We start from the raw sequence: 16,154 nt of genomic DNA, 5'->3' as shown, positions 1-16,154 counted from the left end.
CTGCGTTTTTGTCCTTGCTCCTTGTCTGCGTTCTTGTCCCTGCTCCTTGTCTGTATCCTGTCACGTCCCTACTCTAGTCAAGTCCTGTTCCTTGTACTTCAGTGTCTGTGTCTCACATTTGGATCTGTTCTCAACGCCCCCATTGTGACACTAACTTCTGGTAGGTACCCACTCCCCTGTGGTTCCCCCCCTTTAGTTGTTTTCCCCAGTTTAGTAATCCTCTCACCACTTTCCTCCCCCACCCACATGACCTGCCCATCACCTCTGTGGTTCCCCATCTACTTCCATGGTCCACTGTCCTTTCCTATCAGATTTCTTCTTCTTCTTCAGCCCCATACTTCTTCCAGCTATCACCTCCCAGCTTCTCACATCATCCCCACTCCCACACCCATCCAGTCTCCTCCTCACCAATTTATACCCCCTCCTCCCCATTCCTACCCCTCTCTTCTTAATCTGGTTTCCTGTGCAATCCTGATGAAGGATCTGGACTGAATCATGGACTGTTCATTTCCCTCCTTTGATGTTAACCGACCTCCTGAGTTCCCCCCCCCCCAACATCTTTTGTGTTTTCTTCAAGATTCCCAGCATTTGTAGAATTCCTTTGGGTTTCCTTATTTGAGGCCCTGGTTGGTGATGGGGGCTGGGTGAGCACTGGTGAGGTCAACTGTAACACATCCTACCGTTACAAAGTGCAGGTGGGCAGGAGCAAGAGAGATGTGAGGACCAGGGAGTCTCAGAGAGAGGGCTCCATGCCGAAAGCAGAAAGAAGTGGAGAGCGGGATGTACGGCAGGTGCTGGGCTCACGTTGGAGATGGTGCACGTCACAAAGCATAGATGGGGTGAAGCTTAAGGTCCGGGGGTAAACACTGTTTCGGTTCTGTCCTCGGGGAGATGGGCGACAGAGATGGGGAAATAGAGGTGCTGTGGATGGAGCACAATTGTTTTCTTGTGTTACATTTTATCACTTACGTAGTCATTTCATGAACCACGTAATTGTATTCAGAGATGACACGTTTAAGGTTATATTCAGTCCAGATCCGGCTTCGCATTCTCGGCTTCCAGCTGTTGTGTCATTCCCGGAATCCGAAAGTGAAACAGCCGATAGCGTTGAACCCTGTAACAGGGCGCAGGCTTTTCCAATTCACTGCGGGGAATTTTTCGGAAACGAAACTTCGGCTGGAACCTGATTGGTTTGTTTGTCAACACAGCGACAGCGGGCCGTGAGATCAGCCCAGCGGCGCGGTGACGTTCAGAAACGGGAGCAGAAGATAAAGCGAGCCGGGGGAGGCGGAGAGACTCAGAGTTGCGGGAGCAGGGATACCGATCAGCAGCAGCCGGAGAATTTCTATTGATTTACCCGGACCGGAGCTGAAAGTCGGTGCGGAATAAAGGGCAAAGAAAAAAAGCTGCGGATCAGATTTTCTTCAGATTCGTCCTGACTTCCGGTACTGTCGACAAAAATTGTAGACTTTATTTGATTATCTCAAAGTTCTCATTTTTATCTAGCTGTTTACAGCATTGACAATATAATTTAACTTACTAAGATCCTCTGAACCGGGTGGGAAATGTAGTCTCTAAGGTTGACAAAACGCGGGGCGAGAACAAGTTAGTAGAAAATTACAAACGTTTGTAACTTTGCAGAAAGGGGCAATAGATATGCTACAAATGTTGGCAACTATCGGCGAGGGAAAAGAGCATCCGTGATATCATTGAATAGCGGTGCAGGCCGAATGACCATTCCTGCTTCTCAGATTGATCGGCTCAGGGTTCGGTGAAACCCGTTAATCGGCTGATGTAGAGTGACGGTCTTGTTAAAACGGTGCATGAAATCTTCGCTTATGTCATGACAATAAATTGCGTGTGAAATGAGTGACTCGGGAAGTCTGGGTCGGAAGTGACCACTTTCTGTGCAGGAGAGCGGGGGGGGGGGAATTGTGGTGAATGTTTGTTTGAAAGTCAAATGGAGTTTATTCTCAGCAGAATCGATTTAGAATCCGAATTGGGGTGATCACCACTAACTTACATCGATAAACTTGGCAGCTTGTGGCGGCAGCACAGTGCAGTACAGAGCATATGATATAAAGTATAATAACACACTCACACACATATAGATACAGTATATATACGTGTGTGTGTAGCGAAAATACTGTTCATTAGTTCATGTGTTCCTAAAACGCTGAGCGTGAGGCTTCAGACTCCTCGCTGATGGTAGCAATGAGAAGCGGGCATGACCGGCAGGCCCATACTGATGGATGCCTTCTCCTTCAGGCATCACCTTTTGAAGATACCCTCTGTTGGTGCCCATGATGGAGCTGGATGAGTTTACCACCCTCCACAGCTTTTTCTGACCCTTTGTCGTGGCTTCTCCATATCAGACGATGATGCAACAAGTTCGAATCCTCTCCCCGGTACACCATTAAAGCGATATGACAAAAGTGATTTTTTTCCTATTAAGCGGCGGTTGGAATGGCCCTGGCTTAGAAATCTAAACAAGTTGCACATTTACACATGTGCATTTACAAATGTCACTTACACATTTGTTTGCCGCTGATCGGATTACATTCAAAAATGTTTAAGTTTACCGGCTCACGCAGTCCCTCCCCCTTAAGTTGTCAGTATTGCGGCTCAAAATTCCTGTCACACACTTAGAACTGCTAGGGACAGAGGGGTCTGTCTTTTCCCGCTTGTCTACAGATCTTAGTAAGTAGTCTAATTGTGTTGATATTATAGGCAATGCCATATTAATGCATCATAGTTCATGCACATCTGGTGTAAAAACTCTCTAATCACTTCTCCTTTCTCCACAGCGATTTAACAAGATGAGACTTCAGGTGAGGTTTATCACCGGTGATGGTTTTGAACTTGCTGTCGACCCTGCCATTCAAGTGTCGACTCTCAAGATGAAAATCCAGGAAAAGACCAAGGTGCCCATTTTGCAACAGCGTCTGATGGTGCAAAATGGCCAAAGCGTGGAGATGCAGGACCAGAGAAGTCTGAGCTACTACAACCTCAACCCCAGCCCCACCATCATGTTGCTGGTCAGGAAAGAGGAATCCATGCAGATATTTCTCCTGAATGACAAGGGGAAAACCTCGACGTACGACGTGATGCCCTCTGAGTCCGTGCAGAAGTTTAAAGAGCGGGTCCATCGGCAGGAGGGGGTCAGACCCGACCAGCAGCGCCTGGTTTACGAGGGCAAACAGTTGGAGGATGGGCGATTGCTCTCCGACTACAACATCAGACCACGAACCACCATCTCTCTGCTGCTCCGGCTACGTGGAGGCTGATTTACTCCTGCAGACGGTTGAGAAAACTGTGATTAAAAATAATTTATTGGTATTTTATTGCATTCCTATATTCTGTCGTTAGCACTTTGTTACATTATCCTGTCTATCTGCTACGTTCCACACTGGCATTCACAAGTTGGACAAAGGACCGATTTCCGCTGTGTATTAATGCTGTGCTGATGGGGTGTCTGTCGGACAATGACATAAATTCCCATCGAGGTTTGTTGCTTATCACCTTGTTGCCTTCTCAGCCTGGAAAACATGGGTTGTCAATTTTGCAGAGGCCAGATATTAACAATATCAAAGGAACTCTGGCAACCTGCACCTCCTCTTCAGATCAATGTAACTCCGAATGGCTGATCACAATCTGATGGTCTATGACTTCCCACATAAAATGGGTCTCACTCAGAGACCCAGAAATAACTGCTGTGGCAATTTCAATTTACAATGTTTTAAAACAAATCCCACTAAAAAGATTGGGTTTGATGGGGGAGGGGGAGATGACTTACTGCTTTACCTTAACGAGCTCAAAAATTGTTTGCTTCAGTTACTGTGTTCTTCCAATGATCTTTATTTTCATTTTAGCATTAAAATTTAATGAAATCAGATTAGTTGAAGTTCTAAATGTTTTGAAATTTTCATTGTTGAAATTTCCAATATGACTTGAAATGATTTTTTTAAATAAAAGTCTAAATGTATGAACACTGGCATTTCTGTGTGATTGCTTTCATCTAGTTCTATAGACCCTGGTAAGAGATGAAGTATCTTGACCAAAGTTTGATTGTGGTGTTTGAACCATGCACAAGATTCTCAAAAACCCCAATTCACATTCAACACTTTACCCAATGGAATCATTATGTTAGCTATTCTGCATTCTTTCCTATTTTTTCCAAAGCAAATATTGAAGTTTAACTGTCACTATTCCCCACTGTGTTACTTTTACCTCACTTAACCGTAGAAACCATAGAAACTACAGCACAGAAACAGGCCTTTTGGCCCTTCTTGGCTGTGCCGAACCATTTTCTGCCTAGTCCCACTGACCTGCACACGGACCATATCCCTCCATACACCTCCCATCCATGTACCTGTGCAATTTATTCTTAAATGTTACAAAAGAACCGGCATTTACCACCTCGTCTGGCAGCTCATTCCATACTCCCACCACTTTCTGTGTGAAGAAGCCCCCCCTAATGTTCCCTTTAAACTTTTCCCCCCTCACCCTTAACCCATGTCCTCTGGTTTTTTTCTCCCTTTGCCTCAGTGAAAAAGCCTGCTTGCATTCACTCTATCTATACCCATCATAATTTTATATACCTCTATCAAATCTCCCTTCATTCTTCTACGCTCCAGGGAATAAAGTCCTAACCTATTCAACCTTTCTCTGTAACTGAGTTTCTCAAGTCCCGGCAACATCCTTGTAAACCTTCTCTGCACTCTTTCAACCTTATTTATATCCTTCCTGTAATTTGGTGACCAAAACTGAACACAATACTCCAGATTCGGCCTCACCAATGCCTTATACAACCTCATCATAACATCCCAGCTCTTATACTCAATACTTCGATTAATAAAGGCCAATGTACCAAAAGCTCTCTTTACGACCCTATCTACCTGGGACAACACTTTTAGTGAATTTTGGATCTGTATTCCCAGATCCCTCTGTTCCACTGCACTCCTCAGTGCCTTATCATTAACCCTGTATGTTCTACCTTGGTTTGTCCTTCCAACGTGCAATACCTCACACTTGTCAGTATTAAACTCCATCTGCCATTTTTCAGCCCATTTTTCCAGCTGGTCCAAGTCCCTCTGCAGGCTCTGAAAACCTTCCTCACTGTCTACTACACCTCCAATCTTTGTATCATCAGCAAACTTGCTGATCCAATTTACCACATTATCATCCAGCTCATTGATATAGATGACAAATAACAATGGGCCCAGCACTGATCCCTGTGGCACACCACTAGTCACAGGCCTCCACTCAGAGAAGCAATTCTCTACCACCACTCTCTGGCTTCTTCCATCGAGCCAATGTCTAATCCAATTTATCACCTCTCCATGTATACCTAGCGACTGAATTTTCCTAACTAACCTCTCATGCGGGACCTTGTCAAAGGCCTTACTGAAGTCCATGAAGACAATATCCACTGCCTTCCCTTCATCCACTTTCCTGGTAACCTCCTCAAAAAACTCCAACAGATTGGCCAAACATGACCTACCACGCACAAAGCCATGTTGACTCTCCCTAATAAGCCCCTGTCTATCCAAATGCTTGTAGATTCTGTCTCTTAGTACTCCCTCCAATAACTTACCTACTACTGACGTTAAACTCACCGGCCTATAATTTCCCGGATTACTTTTTGATCCTTTTTTAAACTACGGAACAACATGAGCCACTCTCCAATCCTCCGGCACTTCACCCGTAGACAGCGACATTTTAAATATTTCTGCCAGGGCCCCCGCAATTTCAACACTAGTCTCCTTCAAGGTCCGAGGGAACACTCTGTCAGGTCCTGGGGATTTCTCCACTTTAATATTCCTCAAGACAGCAAGCACCTCCTCCTTTTTAATCTGTACACTTTCCATGGTCTCACTACTTGATTCCCTCAATTCCATAGATTTCATGCCAGCTACCTTAGTAAATACAGACGCAAAAAACCTATTTAAGATCTCCCCCATTTCCTTTGGTTCCGCACAAAGCTGACCACTCTGATCTTCAAGAGGACCAATTTTATCCCTTACAATCCTTTTGCTCTTAATATACTTGTAAAAGCTCTTTGGATTATCCTTCACTTTGACTGCCAAGGCTTCTCCCTTTCCTACATCATTATGCATGGAATTGTGATAACAGTTTTCGAAAGTTCCAGTATGAATTCCCTCTTCTGCACGCATTTGCATGTTTGCCAGCCCCTTGCCTAGGATATACTTTACACTTTATTGTCACCAAACAACTAGTACTAGAATGTACAATCATCACAGCGATATTTGAATCTGCACTTCACACTCCCTGGATTACAAATATTAAATATTAAAAATAGTTAAAATTAGTAAATATTAAAAATTTAAATTATAAATCATAAATATAAAATAGACAAATGGAATGTAAGGTAGTGCAGAAAAACTGAGAGGCAGGTCCGGATATTTGGAGGGTACGGCCCAGATCCGGCTCAGGATCCGTTCAGCAGTCTTATCACAGTAGAAAAGAAGCTGTACCCAAATTTGGCCATATGAGTCTTCAAGCTCCTGAGCCTTCTCCCAGAGGGAAGAGGGACAAAAAGTCTGTTGGCTGGGTGGGTGGTGTCCTTGATTATCCTGGCAGCACTTCTCCGACAGCGTGCAGTGTACAGTGAGTCCACGGACGGAAGATTGGTTTGTGTGATGTGCTGCGCCATGTTCACGATCTTCCGCAGCTTCTTTCAGTCTTCGACAGGACAACTTCCATACCAGGTTGTGGTGCACCCTAGAAGAATGCTTTCTACGGTGCATCTATAAAAATTAGTGAGGGTTTTAGGGGACAGGCCAAATTTCTTTAGTTTTCTCAGGAAGTAAAGGCACTGGTGGGCCTTCTTGGCAGTGAACTCTGCTTGGTTAGACCAAGTCAGGTCATTTGTGATATTGACCCTGAGGAACTTAAAGCTTTTGACCTGTTCCACTTGCACACCACCGATGTAAATTGGGTTGTGTGGTCCACTACTCCTTCTGAAGTCAACAACCAACTCCTTCGTCTTGCTGACGCTGAGGGATAGGTTATTGTCTTATTATTGTCTTAAGATATTGATCTTAATTGAAATGGAACCACCTTTGATTGGGGCGGATGGTATTAAGGTTCTGAATTTAAACTCACCTCCAATTTTGCTGATGCAGCGAGGTGGAATTGATCCTTTTGTCATTTAAAACCTGAATAATTAATTGCTGTAGCCCTGAATAAAGGTTTCCAAATTGTCCTTTAATTGTCCTAGAATTTTACTTTAAGAACTTTAATAGACTCCTGCAGGATCAAGAAGAGGCGAAGGAAACAAATCTATCAATGAGTCTGTGCATTTTAAGATTTAGGTGTAAATTGATGGTTTAACATCTTTTCAATTTTGTGCTGAGTCCCAAAGATAATAATTAAGGCATTAACACATGCCAGAAGATAATTCTACATATTAACTTAAACAAATTATATGATTCCACAATTTTTAGTATGCTTACACTGAGCATTAGCAATGTGCACCTGACCTCTCAAATAGTTAATGATTGCTCAGGTGAATCTATTCCAAGAGGATCACTACCTTGTCATAGGACTTGGAGGCTTGTGTGCCTCAATGACCCAGAGAGTTATGTTGCCTGGAGTCAGAGCCTTTTGCTTTGGCTCTTGGTAGGGTCACGTGTGCCAAACAGGTCAAAGGGTAGAGGGTGTTGTAGCGTGGATGACATTACTGGAGAGTCAGAGTCACTGGTAGATTCAAACCAGCTTCTTTATTCGACATTCGACACAACAAGCAGGCATCATATGGACGGAGACGCTTCCGGTAGAAAGGTCTGCTAGTCCAATGTGGGTTCAGATATTTATATGCTATCAAAGGCCATCACTACCTAAAAAGTTATAGACAATGCTTCCTTATGAAGCTACATACAAACATCACATCTTCGGATTTCATCCTTTCCTTCCGACACCAACATGTCTGGGTTGGTATCCACAGCCTTTAGTTAAATCCACAATACACTTATTTGGCATTTTACGTGCTACCATACAAGACAATTAATATTCATAAAGTACAGATAATACTGTCTTTGAAACTACAGCATCTGGTCAAGCTATGGCACCAGAAGCATCTGGTATTCACACCTTCTTAGGAAGCGCATTGTTGTGGACTCAATCCACAGTACTTTGTCAAATAGAAGTCTGGTGGCAAAAGTCATTTAAGTGTAAACAAATCATCTATCCAAAAAAATTCACTCTAACAGAGGGCACTCTAACAGTGGACCACCACATCTCCAGGTTCAGGTGTTCAGCTCATGGATAAGAGCAGTGACTGGTCAAAAAATAATTGTCACAGAAACAGCAATGAAGAAACCTTGTGTCCAGATGGAGATGGAGGTCCTTTATTGCTGTCCTAAACACCAGAAGGATCCAGGTGAGAAGGGATGATAGGTGGATAGAGGAGGGAGAGTGGACATGGGGACAGAAGCTGGGAAGTGATGGGTGGAGGTGATAAAGAGCTGCAGATGATGGAATCTGATAAGAGATTCCCAGTCTAATTTCCACCTGGTCTCACCAATATAGAGGACACCACATCAGAAGCAGTTGCTACAATAAAGAAAGCCAAGGGAGGTGCACGTGAATGTCCGCCTCACCTGGAAGGGCAGTTTAGGACACTGCCACGATGAAGCCAAACACAATCTGGGAGAGGCAATATCTCATACTCAGTCTGAGTAGTCTTTAGCCTGACGGCATTAACCTCTGACCTCTGGTCAACACGCTCCCTTTATTTTTTTTCCTATTTTGGTGATCCCCTCACCTCTTTCCTCCCCCACCCTCATGACCCTCCCAGGATCCCCATCTCCTTCCATGGTCTCCTGTCCTTTCCAATCAGATTCCTTCTTCTTCAGCCCCTTAGCGCTTACACCTACACCTCCCATCTTCTCACATCATCCCCACTCCCACACCCATCCATTCTCCCCCTCACTAATTTATACTCCACCTCTCTCTCATCCCTCCTCCTTATTCTGGCTTCAGCCCCCTTTCTTTCCAATCCTGATGAAGGATCTCGAGTGAATTATGGATGTTCATTTCCCTCCATTGATGCTGCCTGACCTCCAGAGTTCCCCCAACTATTTTGACTGCTCTTCAAGATTCCTGGCGTCTGTATGATCTCCTGGGTCTCTCTGTAGGGACCTGGTGGGTGATGGAGGCGGGCTGACCATTGGAGAGGTCAGCTGCAACACATCCTATGAAGTTTCGCTGGTGGGGGTGGGGGAGGTGGGGTGGGGGGAGGGATCTGAGGACCTGTGAGCCACGGACCGAGGGGTCCATGCCGAAAACAGAAAGAGGTGCTGAGCAGAACGTGTTACAAATGATGGAATCACGGTGGAGATGGTGGACGTTGAAAAGATTGATATGCTGGATGGGGTGAAGCTCGGGAAACGGGGTAACACAACGGCTGTCTGCCCACGGGGAGATGGGCAAGAAAGATGGGGAAATAGAGGTGATGTGGATTGGGCACAGTTGTGTTGTATTGTTTGGGTGGATTCGAGCATCTTATCACTTAGGTTGTCACTGAATGAACCAGATTAATGTATTCAGCGGTGACATGTTTCAGGTTATTTTTCGGTCAAGATCGGGCTTCACATTCTCGGCTTCCCTGTGCCTGTGTTATTGTTGCAAATGCTGACACCAGAACGGAATCCGAAAGTGAATCAGCCGATAGCGTTGAACCCTGTAACAGGGCGAATACGTTTCCAACTCACTGCGGGGAATTTTTCGGAAACGAAACTTCGGCTGGAACCTGATTAGTTTGTTTGTCAACACAGCGACAGCGGGCCGTGAGATCGGCCCAGCGGCGCGGTGACGTTCAGAAACTGGAGCAGAAGATAAAGCGAGCCGGGGGAGGCGGAGAGACTCAGAGTTGCGGGAGCAGGGATACCGATCAGCAGCAGCCGGAGAATTTCTATTGATTTACCCGGACCGGAGCTGAAAGTCGGTGCAGAATAAGGGGCAAAGAAAAAAAGCTGCGGATCAGATTTTCTTCAGATTCGTCCTGACTTCCGGTACTGTCGACAAAAATTGTAAGACTTTATTTGATTATCTCAAAGTTCTCATTTTTATCTAGCTGTTTACAACATTGACAATATAATTTAAATTACTAAGATCCTCTGAACCGGGCAGGAAATGTAGTCTCTACCGCTGACAAAACGCGGGGCGAGAACAAGTTAGTAGAAAACTTACTTTACAGAAAGGGGCAATAGATACGCGACAAATTGTTGTCAACTAGCGGCGAGGTAAAGAATCATCGGGGATATCATTGAATAGCGGTGCAGGCCGAATGGCCACTCCTGCTTCTCAGATTGATAGGCTCACGGTTCGGTGAAACCCATTAATCGGCTGATGTAGAGTGACGGTCTTGTTAAAACGGTGCATGACATCTTCGTTCATGTCACGACAATAATTTGCGTGTGAATTCAGTGACTCGGGAAGTCTGGGTCAGGAGTGAACACTTTCTGTGCAGGAAAGCGGGGGTGGAGGGTGAATGTTTGGTTGAAAGTAAAATGGAGTTCATTCGCAGCAGAATCGATTTAGAATCAGAATTCGGGTGATCACCACTAATTTAAATCGATAAATTTGGCATTTGGGGCGGCAGTACAATGCAGTACATGACATATAATATAAATTATAATAGCATGCACACACGCGCACACACACACACAAAATATACGAGTGTGTGTGTGTGTGTGTGTGTGTGTGTGTGAGAGAGAGACAAAAATACTGTTCATTAGTTCATCTGTTACTAAAACGTTGAGCGTGAGACTTCAGGCTCCAACTGATGGTAGCAATGAGAAGCGGGCATGACCTGCAGGCCCAGAATGATCGATGCCTTCTCCATGAGGTACCACCTTTTGAAGATACCCTCTGTTGGTGCCCATGATGGAGCTGGATGAGTTTACCACCCTCAGCAGCTTTTTCTGACCCTGTGCCGTGGCCCCTCCATATCAGACGGTGATGCAACAAGTCCGAATGCTCTCCCCGGTACACCATTAACACGATGTGACAGAAGTGATTTTTTTCCCTATTAAGCGGCGGTTGGAATGGTCCTGGCTTAGAAATCTAAACAAGTTGCACATTTACTACGGTTCCAATGAGTAACATTTACACATTTTTTTGCCGCTGATCCAATCAAGTTCAAAAATGTTTAAACCCACCGGCTCACGGAGTCCCTCTCCCGTCAATTGTCAGTATTGCGGCTCAAAATTCCTGTCGCACATTCAGAACTGCTGGGGAAAGAGGGGTCTGTCTTTTCCCGCTTGTCTACAGATCTTAGTAAATAGTCTAATTATGTTGATATTATAGGCAATGCCATATTAATACATCATAGTTCATGCACATCTGTTGTAAAAACTCTCTATTCACTTCTCCTTTCTCCACAGCGATTTGACAGGATGAGACTTCAGGTGAGGTTTATCACCGGCGATGGTTTCGAACTTGATGTCGACCCTTCCATTCAAGTGTCGACTCTCAAGATGAAAATCCAGGAAAAGACCAAGGTGCCCATTTTGCAACAGCGTCTGATGGTGCAAAATGGCCAAAGCGTGGAGATGCAGGACCAGAGAAGTCTGAGCTACTACAACCTCAGCCCCAGCCCCACCGTCATGTTGCTGGTCAGGAAAGAGGAATCAATGCAGATATTTCTCCTGAATGACAAGGGGAAAACCTCGACGTACGACGTGATGCCCTCTGAGTCCGTGCAGAATTTTAAAGCGCGGGTCCATCGGCAGGAAGGGGTCAGACCCGACCAGCAGCGCCTGGTTTACGAGGGCAAACAGTTGGAGGTTGGGCGATTGCTCTCCGAGTACAACATCAAACCACTAACCACCATCTCTCTGCTGCTCCGGCTACGTGGAGGCTGATTTACTCCTGCGGACGGTTGAGAAAACTGTGATTAAAAATAATTTATAGGTATTTTATTGCATTCCTATATTCTGTCGTTAGCACTTTGTTACATTATCCTGTCTATCTGCTACGTTCCACACTGGCATTCACAAGTGGGACAAAGGACCGATTTCCGCTCCGTATTAATGTTGCACTGATGGGGTGTCAGTCGGACGATGACATAAATTCCCATCGAGGTTTGTCGCTTATCACCTTGTTGCCTTCTTAGCCTGGAAAACATGGGTTGTCAGTTTTGCAGAGGCCAGATATTAACAATATCAAAGGAAATCTGGCAACCTGCACCTCCTGTTCAGATCAATATAACTCCGAATGGCTGATCACAATCCGATGGTCTGACTTCCCACACAAAACGGATCTCACTCAATTTCAGTTTACAATGTTTTAAAACAAATCCCACTAAAAGATTGGGTTTGATGGGGGAGGGGGAGATGACTTACTGCTTTACCTTAACGACCTCAAGAATTGTTTGCTTCAGTTACTGTATTCTTCCAATGGATCTTTATTTTCATTTTAGCATTAAAATTTAATGAAATCAGATTAGTTGAGGTTCTAAATATTTTGCAATTTTCATTGTTGAAATTTCCAATATGATTTGAAATGATTTTTTTAATAAACGTCTAAATGCATGAACACTGGCATTTCTGTGTGATTGCTTTCATCTAGTTCTATAGACCCTGGTAAGAGATGAAGTATCTTGACCAAAGTTTGATTGTGGCATTTGAACCGTGTACATGAAATTCAAAAACCCCAATTCACATTCAACACTTTTACACAATGGAATTATTATATTAGTTATTCTGCATCTTTCCTATTTTATCTGAAGCAAATATTGAAGTTTAACTGTCACTATTCCCCACTGTGTTACTCTTACCTCACTTCTCCCTTTCCTACATCATTATGCATGGAATTGTGATAACAGTTTTCGAAAGTTCCAGTATGAATTCCCTCTTCTGCACACAGTTGCATGTTTGCCAGTCCCTTGCCTAGGATATACTTTATACTTTATTGTCGCCAAACAACTAGTACTAGAATGTACAATCATCACTGCAATATTTGAATCTACAATTTACACTCCCTGGATTACAAATATTAAATATTAAAATAGTTAAAATTAGTATTAAAATTTTAAATTATATTTCATAAATACAAAATAGAAAAATGGAAAGTAAGGTAGTGCAAAAAAACCGAGAGGCAGGTCTGGATATTTGGAGGGTACGGCCCAGATCTGGCTCAGGATCTGTTCAGCAATCTTATCACAGTAGGAAAGAAGCTGTTCCCAAATCTGGCCATACGAGTCTTCAAGCTCCTGAGCCTTCTCCCGGAGGGAAGAGGGACAAAAAGTCTGTTGGCTGGCTGGGTGGTGTCCTTGATTATCCCGGCAACACTTCTCCGACAGCATGCGGTGTACCATGAGTCCACGGACGGAAGATTGGCTTGTGTGATGTGCTGCGCCATGTTCACGATCTTCCACAGCTTCTTTCAGTCTTCGACAGGACAACTTCCACACCAGGTTGTGATGCACCCTAGAAGAATGCTTTCTGCGGTGCATCTATAAAAATTAGTGAGGGTTTTAGGGGACAGGCCAAATTTCTTTAGTTTTCTCAGGAAGCAAAGGCGCTGGTGGGCCTTCTTGGCAGTGAACTCTGCTTGGTTGGACCAAGTCAGGTCATTTGTGATATTGACCCCGAGGAACTTAAAGCTTTTGACCTGTTCCACTTGCACACCACCGATGTAAATTGGGTTGTGCGGTCCGCTACTCCTTCTGAAGTCAACAAGCAATTCCTTCGTCTTGCTGACGTTGAGGGATAGGTTATTGTCTTATTATTGTCTTAAGATATTGATCTTAATTGAAATGGAACCACCTTTGATTGGGGCGGATGGTATTAAGGTTCTGAATTTAAACTCACCTCCAATTTTGCTGATGTAGCGAGGTGGAATTGATCCTTTTGTCATTTAAAACCTGAATAATTAATTGCTGTAGCCCTGAATAAAGGTTTCCAAATTGTCCTTTAATTGTCCTAGAATTTTACTTTAAGAACTTTAATAGACTCCTGCAGGATCAAGAAGAGGCGAAGGAAACAAATCTATCAATGAGTCTGTGCATTTTAAGATTTAGGTGTAAATTGATGGTTTAACATCTTTTCAATTTTGTGCTGAGTCCCAAAGATAATAATTAAGGCATTAACACATGCCAGAAGATAATTCTACATATTAACTTAAACAAATTATATGATTCCACAATTTTTAGTATGCTTACACTGAGCATTAGCAATGTGCACCTGACCTCTCAAATAGTTAATGATTGCTCAGGTGAATCTATTCCAAGAGGATCACTACCTTGTCATAGGACTTGGAGGCTTGTGTGCCTCAATGACCCAGAGAGTTATGTTGCCTGGAGTCAGAGCCTTTTGCTTTGGCTCTTGGTAGGGTCACGTGTGCCAAACAGGTCAAAGGGTAGAGGGTGTTGTAGCGTGGATGACATTACTGGAGAGTCAGAGTCACTGGTAGATTCAAACCAGCTTCTTTATTCGACATTCGACACAACAAGCAGGCATCATATGGACGGAGACGCTTCCGGTAGAAAGGTCTGCTAGTCCAATGTGGGTTCAGATATTTATATGCTATCAAAGGCCATCACTACCTAAAAAGTTATAGACAATGCTTCCTTATGAAGCTACATACAAACATCACATCTTCGGATTTCATCCTTTCCTTCCGACACCAACATGTCTGGGTTGGTATCCACAGCCTTTAGTTAAATCCACAATACATTTATTTGGCATTTTACGTGCTACCATACAAGACAATTAATATTCATAAAGTACAGATAATACTGTCTTTGAAACTACAGCATCTGGTCAAGCTATGGCACCAGAAGCATCTGGTATTCACACCTTCTTAGGAAGCGCATTGTTGTGGACTCAATCCACAGTACTTTGTCAAATAGAAGTCTGGTGGCAAAAGTCATTTAAGTGTAAACAAATCATCTATCCAAAAAAATTCACTCTAACAGAGGGCACTCTAACAGTGGACCACCACATCTCCAGGTTCAGGTGTTCAGCTCATGGATAAGAGCAGTGACTGGTCAAAAAATAATTGTCACAGAAACAGCAATGAAGAAACCTTGTGTCCAGATGGAGATGGAGGTCCTTTATTGCTGTCCTAAACACCAGAAGGATCCAGGTGAGAAGGGATGATAGGTGGATAGAGGAGGGAGAGTGGACATGGGGACAGAAGCTGGGAAGTGATGGGTGGAGGTGATAAAGAGCTGCAGATGATGGAATCTGATAAGAGATTCCCAGTCTAATTTCCACCTGGTCTCACCAATATAGAGGACACCACATCAGAAGCAGTTGCTACAATAAAGAAAGCCAAGGGAGGTGCACGTGAATGTCCGCCTCACCTGGAAGGGCAGTTTAGGACACTGCCACGATGAAGCCAAACACAATCTGGGAGAGGCAATATCTCATACTCAGTCTGAGTAGTCTTTAGCCTGACGGCATTAACCTCTGACCTCTGGTCAACACGCTCCCTTTATTTTTTTTCCTATTTTGGTGATCCCCTCACCTCTTTCCTCCCCCACCCTCATGACCCTCCCAGGATCCCCATCTCCTTCCATGGTCTCCTGTCCTTTCCAATCAGATTCCTTCTTCTTCAGCCCCTTAGCGCTTACACCTACACCTCCCATCTTCTCACATCATCCCCACTCCCACACCCATCCATTCTCCCCCTCACTAATTTATACTCCACCTCTCTCTCATCCCTCCTCCTTATTCTGGCTTCAGCCCCCTTTCTTTCCAATCCTGATGAAGGATCTCGAGTGAATTATGGATGTTCATTTCCCTCCATTGATGCTGCCTGACCTCCAGAGTTCCCCCAACTATTTTGACTGCTCTTCAAGATTCCTGGCGTCTGTATGATCTCCTGGGTCTCTCTGTAGGGACCTGGTGGGTGATGGAGGCGGGCTGACCATTGGAGAGGTCAGCTGCAACACATCCTATGAAGTTTCGCTGGTGGGGGTGGGGGAGGTGGGGTGGGGGGAGGGATCTGGGGACCTGTGAGCCACGGACCGAGGGGTCCATGCCGAAAACAGAAAGAGGTGCTGAGCAGAACGTGTTACAAATGATGGAATCACGGTGGAGATGGTGGACGTTGAAAAGATTGATATGCTGGATGGGGTGAAGCTCGGGAAACGGGGTAACACTACGGCTGTCTGCCCA

The 16,154-nt window shown here is 44.4% G+C and overlaps 1 protein-coding gene across 1 annotated transcript in view; it reads left to right on the top strand.

Moving 5' to 3' along the window:
• Nucleotides 1–12,564, top strand: part of LOC140190922 (polyubiquitin-B-like) — a 65,311-nt gene extending 52,747 nt beyond the window's left edge. The window contains exons 3-4 of the mRNA XM_072247883.1: nucleotides 3,049–3,282; nucleotides 11,422–12,564. Of these exons, the coding sequence (XP_072103984.1) occupies nucleotides 3,049–3,282; nucleotides 11,422–11,891 (704 nt within the window). The 3' untranslated portion in view covers nucleotides 11,892–12,564. The remainder of the gene's footprint in view (nucleotides 1–3,048; nucleotides 3,283–11,421) is intronic.
• The last annotated feature ends 3,590 nt before the right edge of the window (nucleotides 12,565–16,154 follow it).

The sequence above is a fragment of the Mobula birostris genome, chromosome 31 (genome assembly GCF_030028105.1).
Source record: "Mobula birostris isolate sMobBir1 chromosome 31, sMobBir1.hap1, whole genome shotgun sequence".
Taxonomy (NCBI): Eukaryota; Metazoa; Chordata; class Chondrichthyes; order Myliobatiformes; family Myliobatidae; genus Mobula; species Mobula birostris.
The sequence above is the reverse complement of the archived record's forward strand: the minus strand, read 5'-3'. Positions and strand labels throughout refer to the sequence as shown.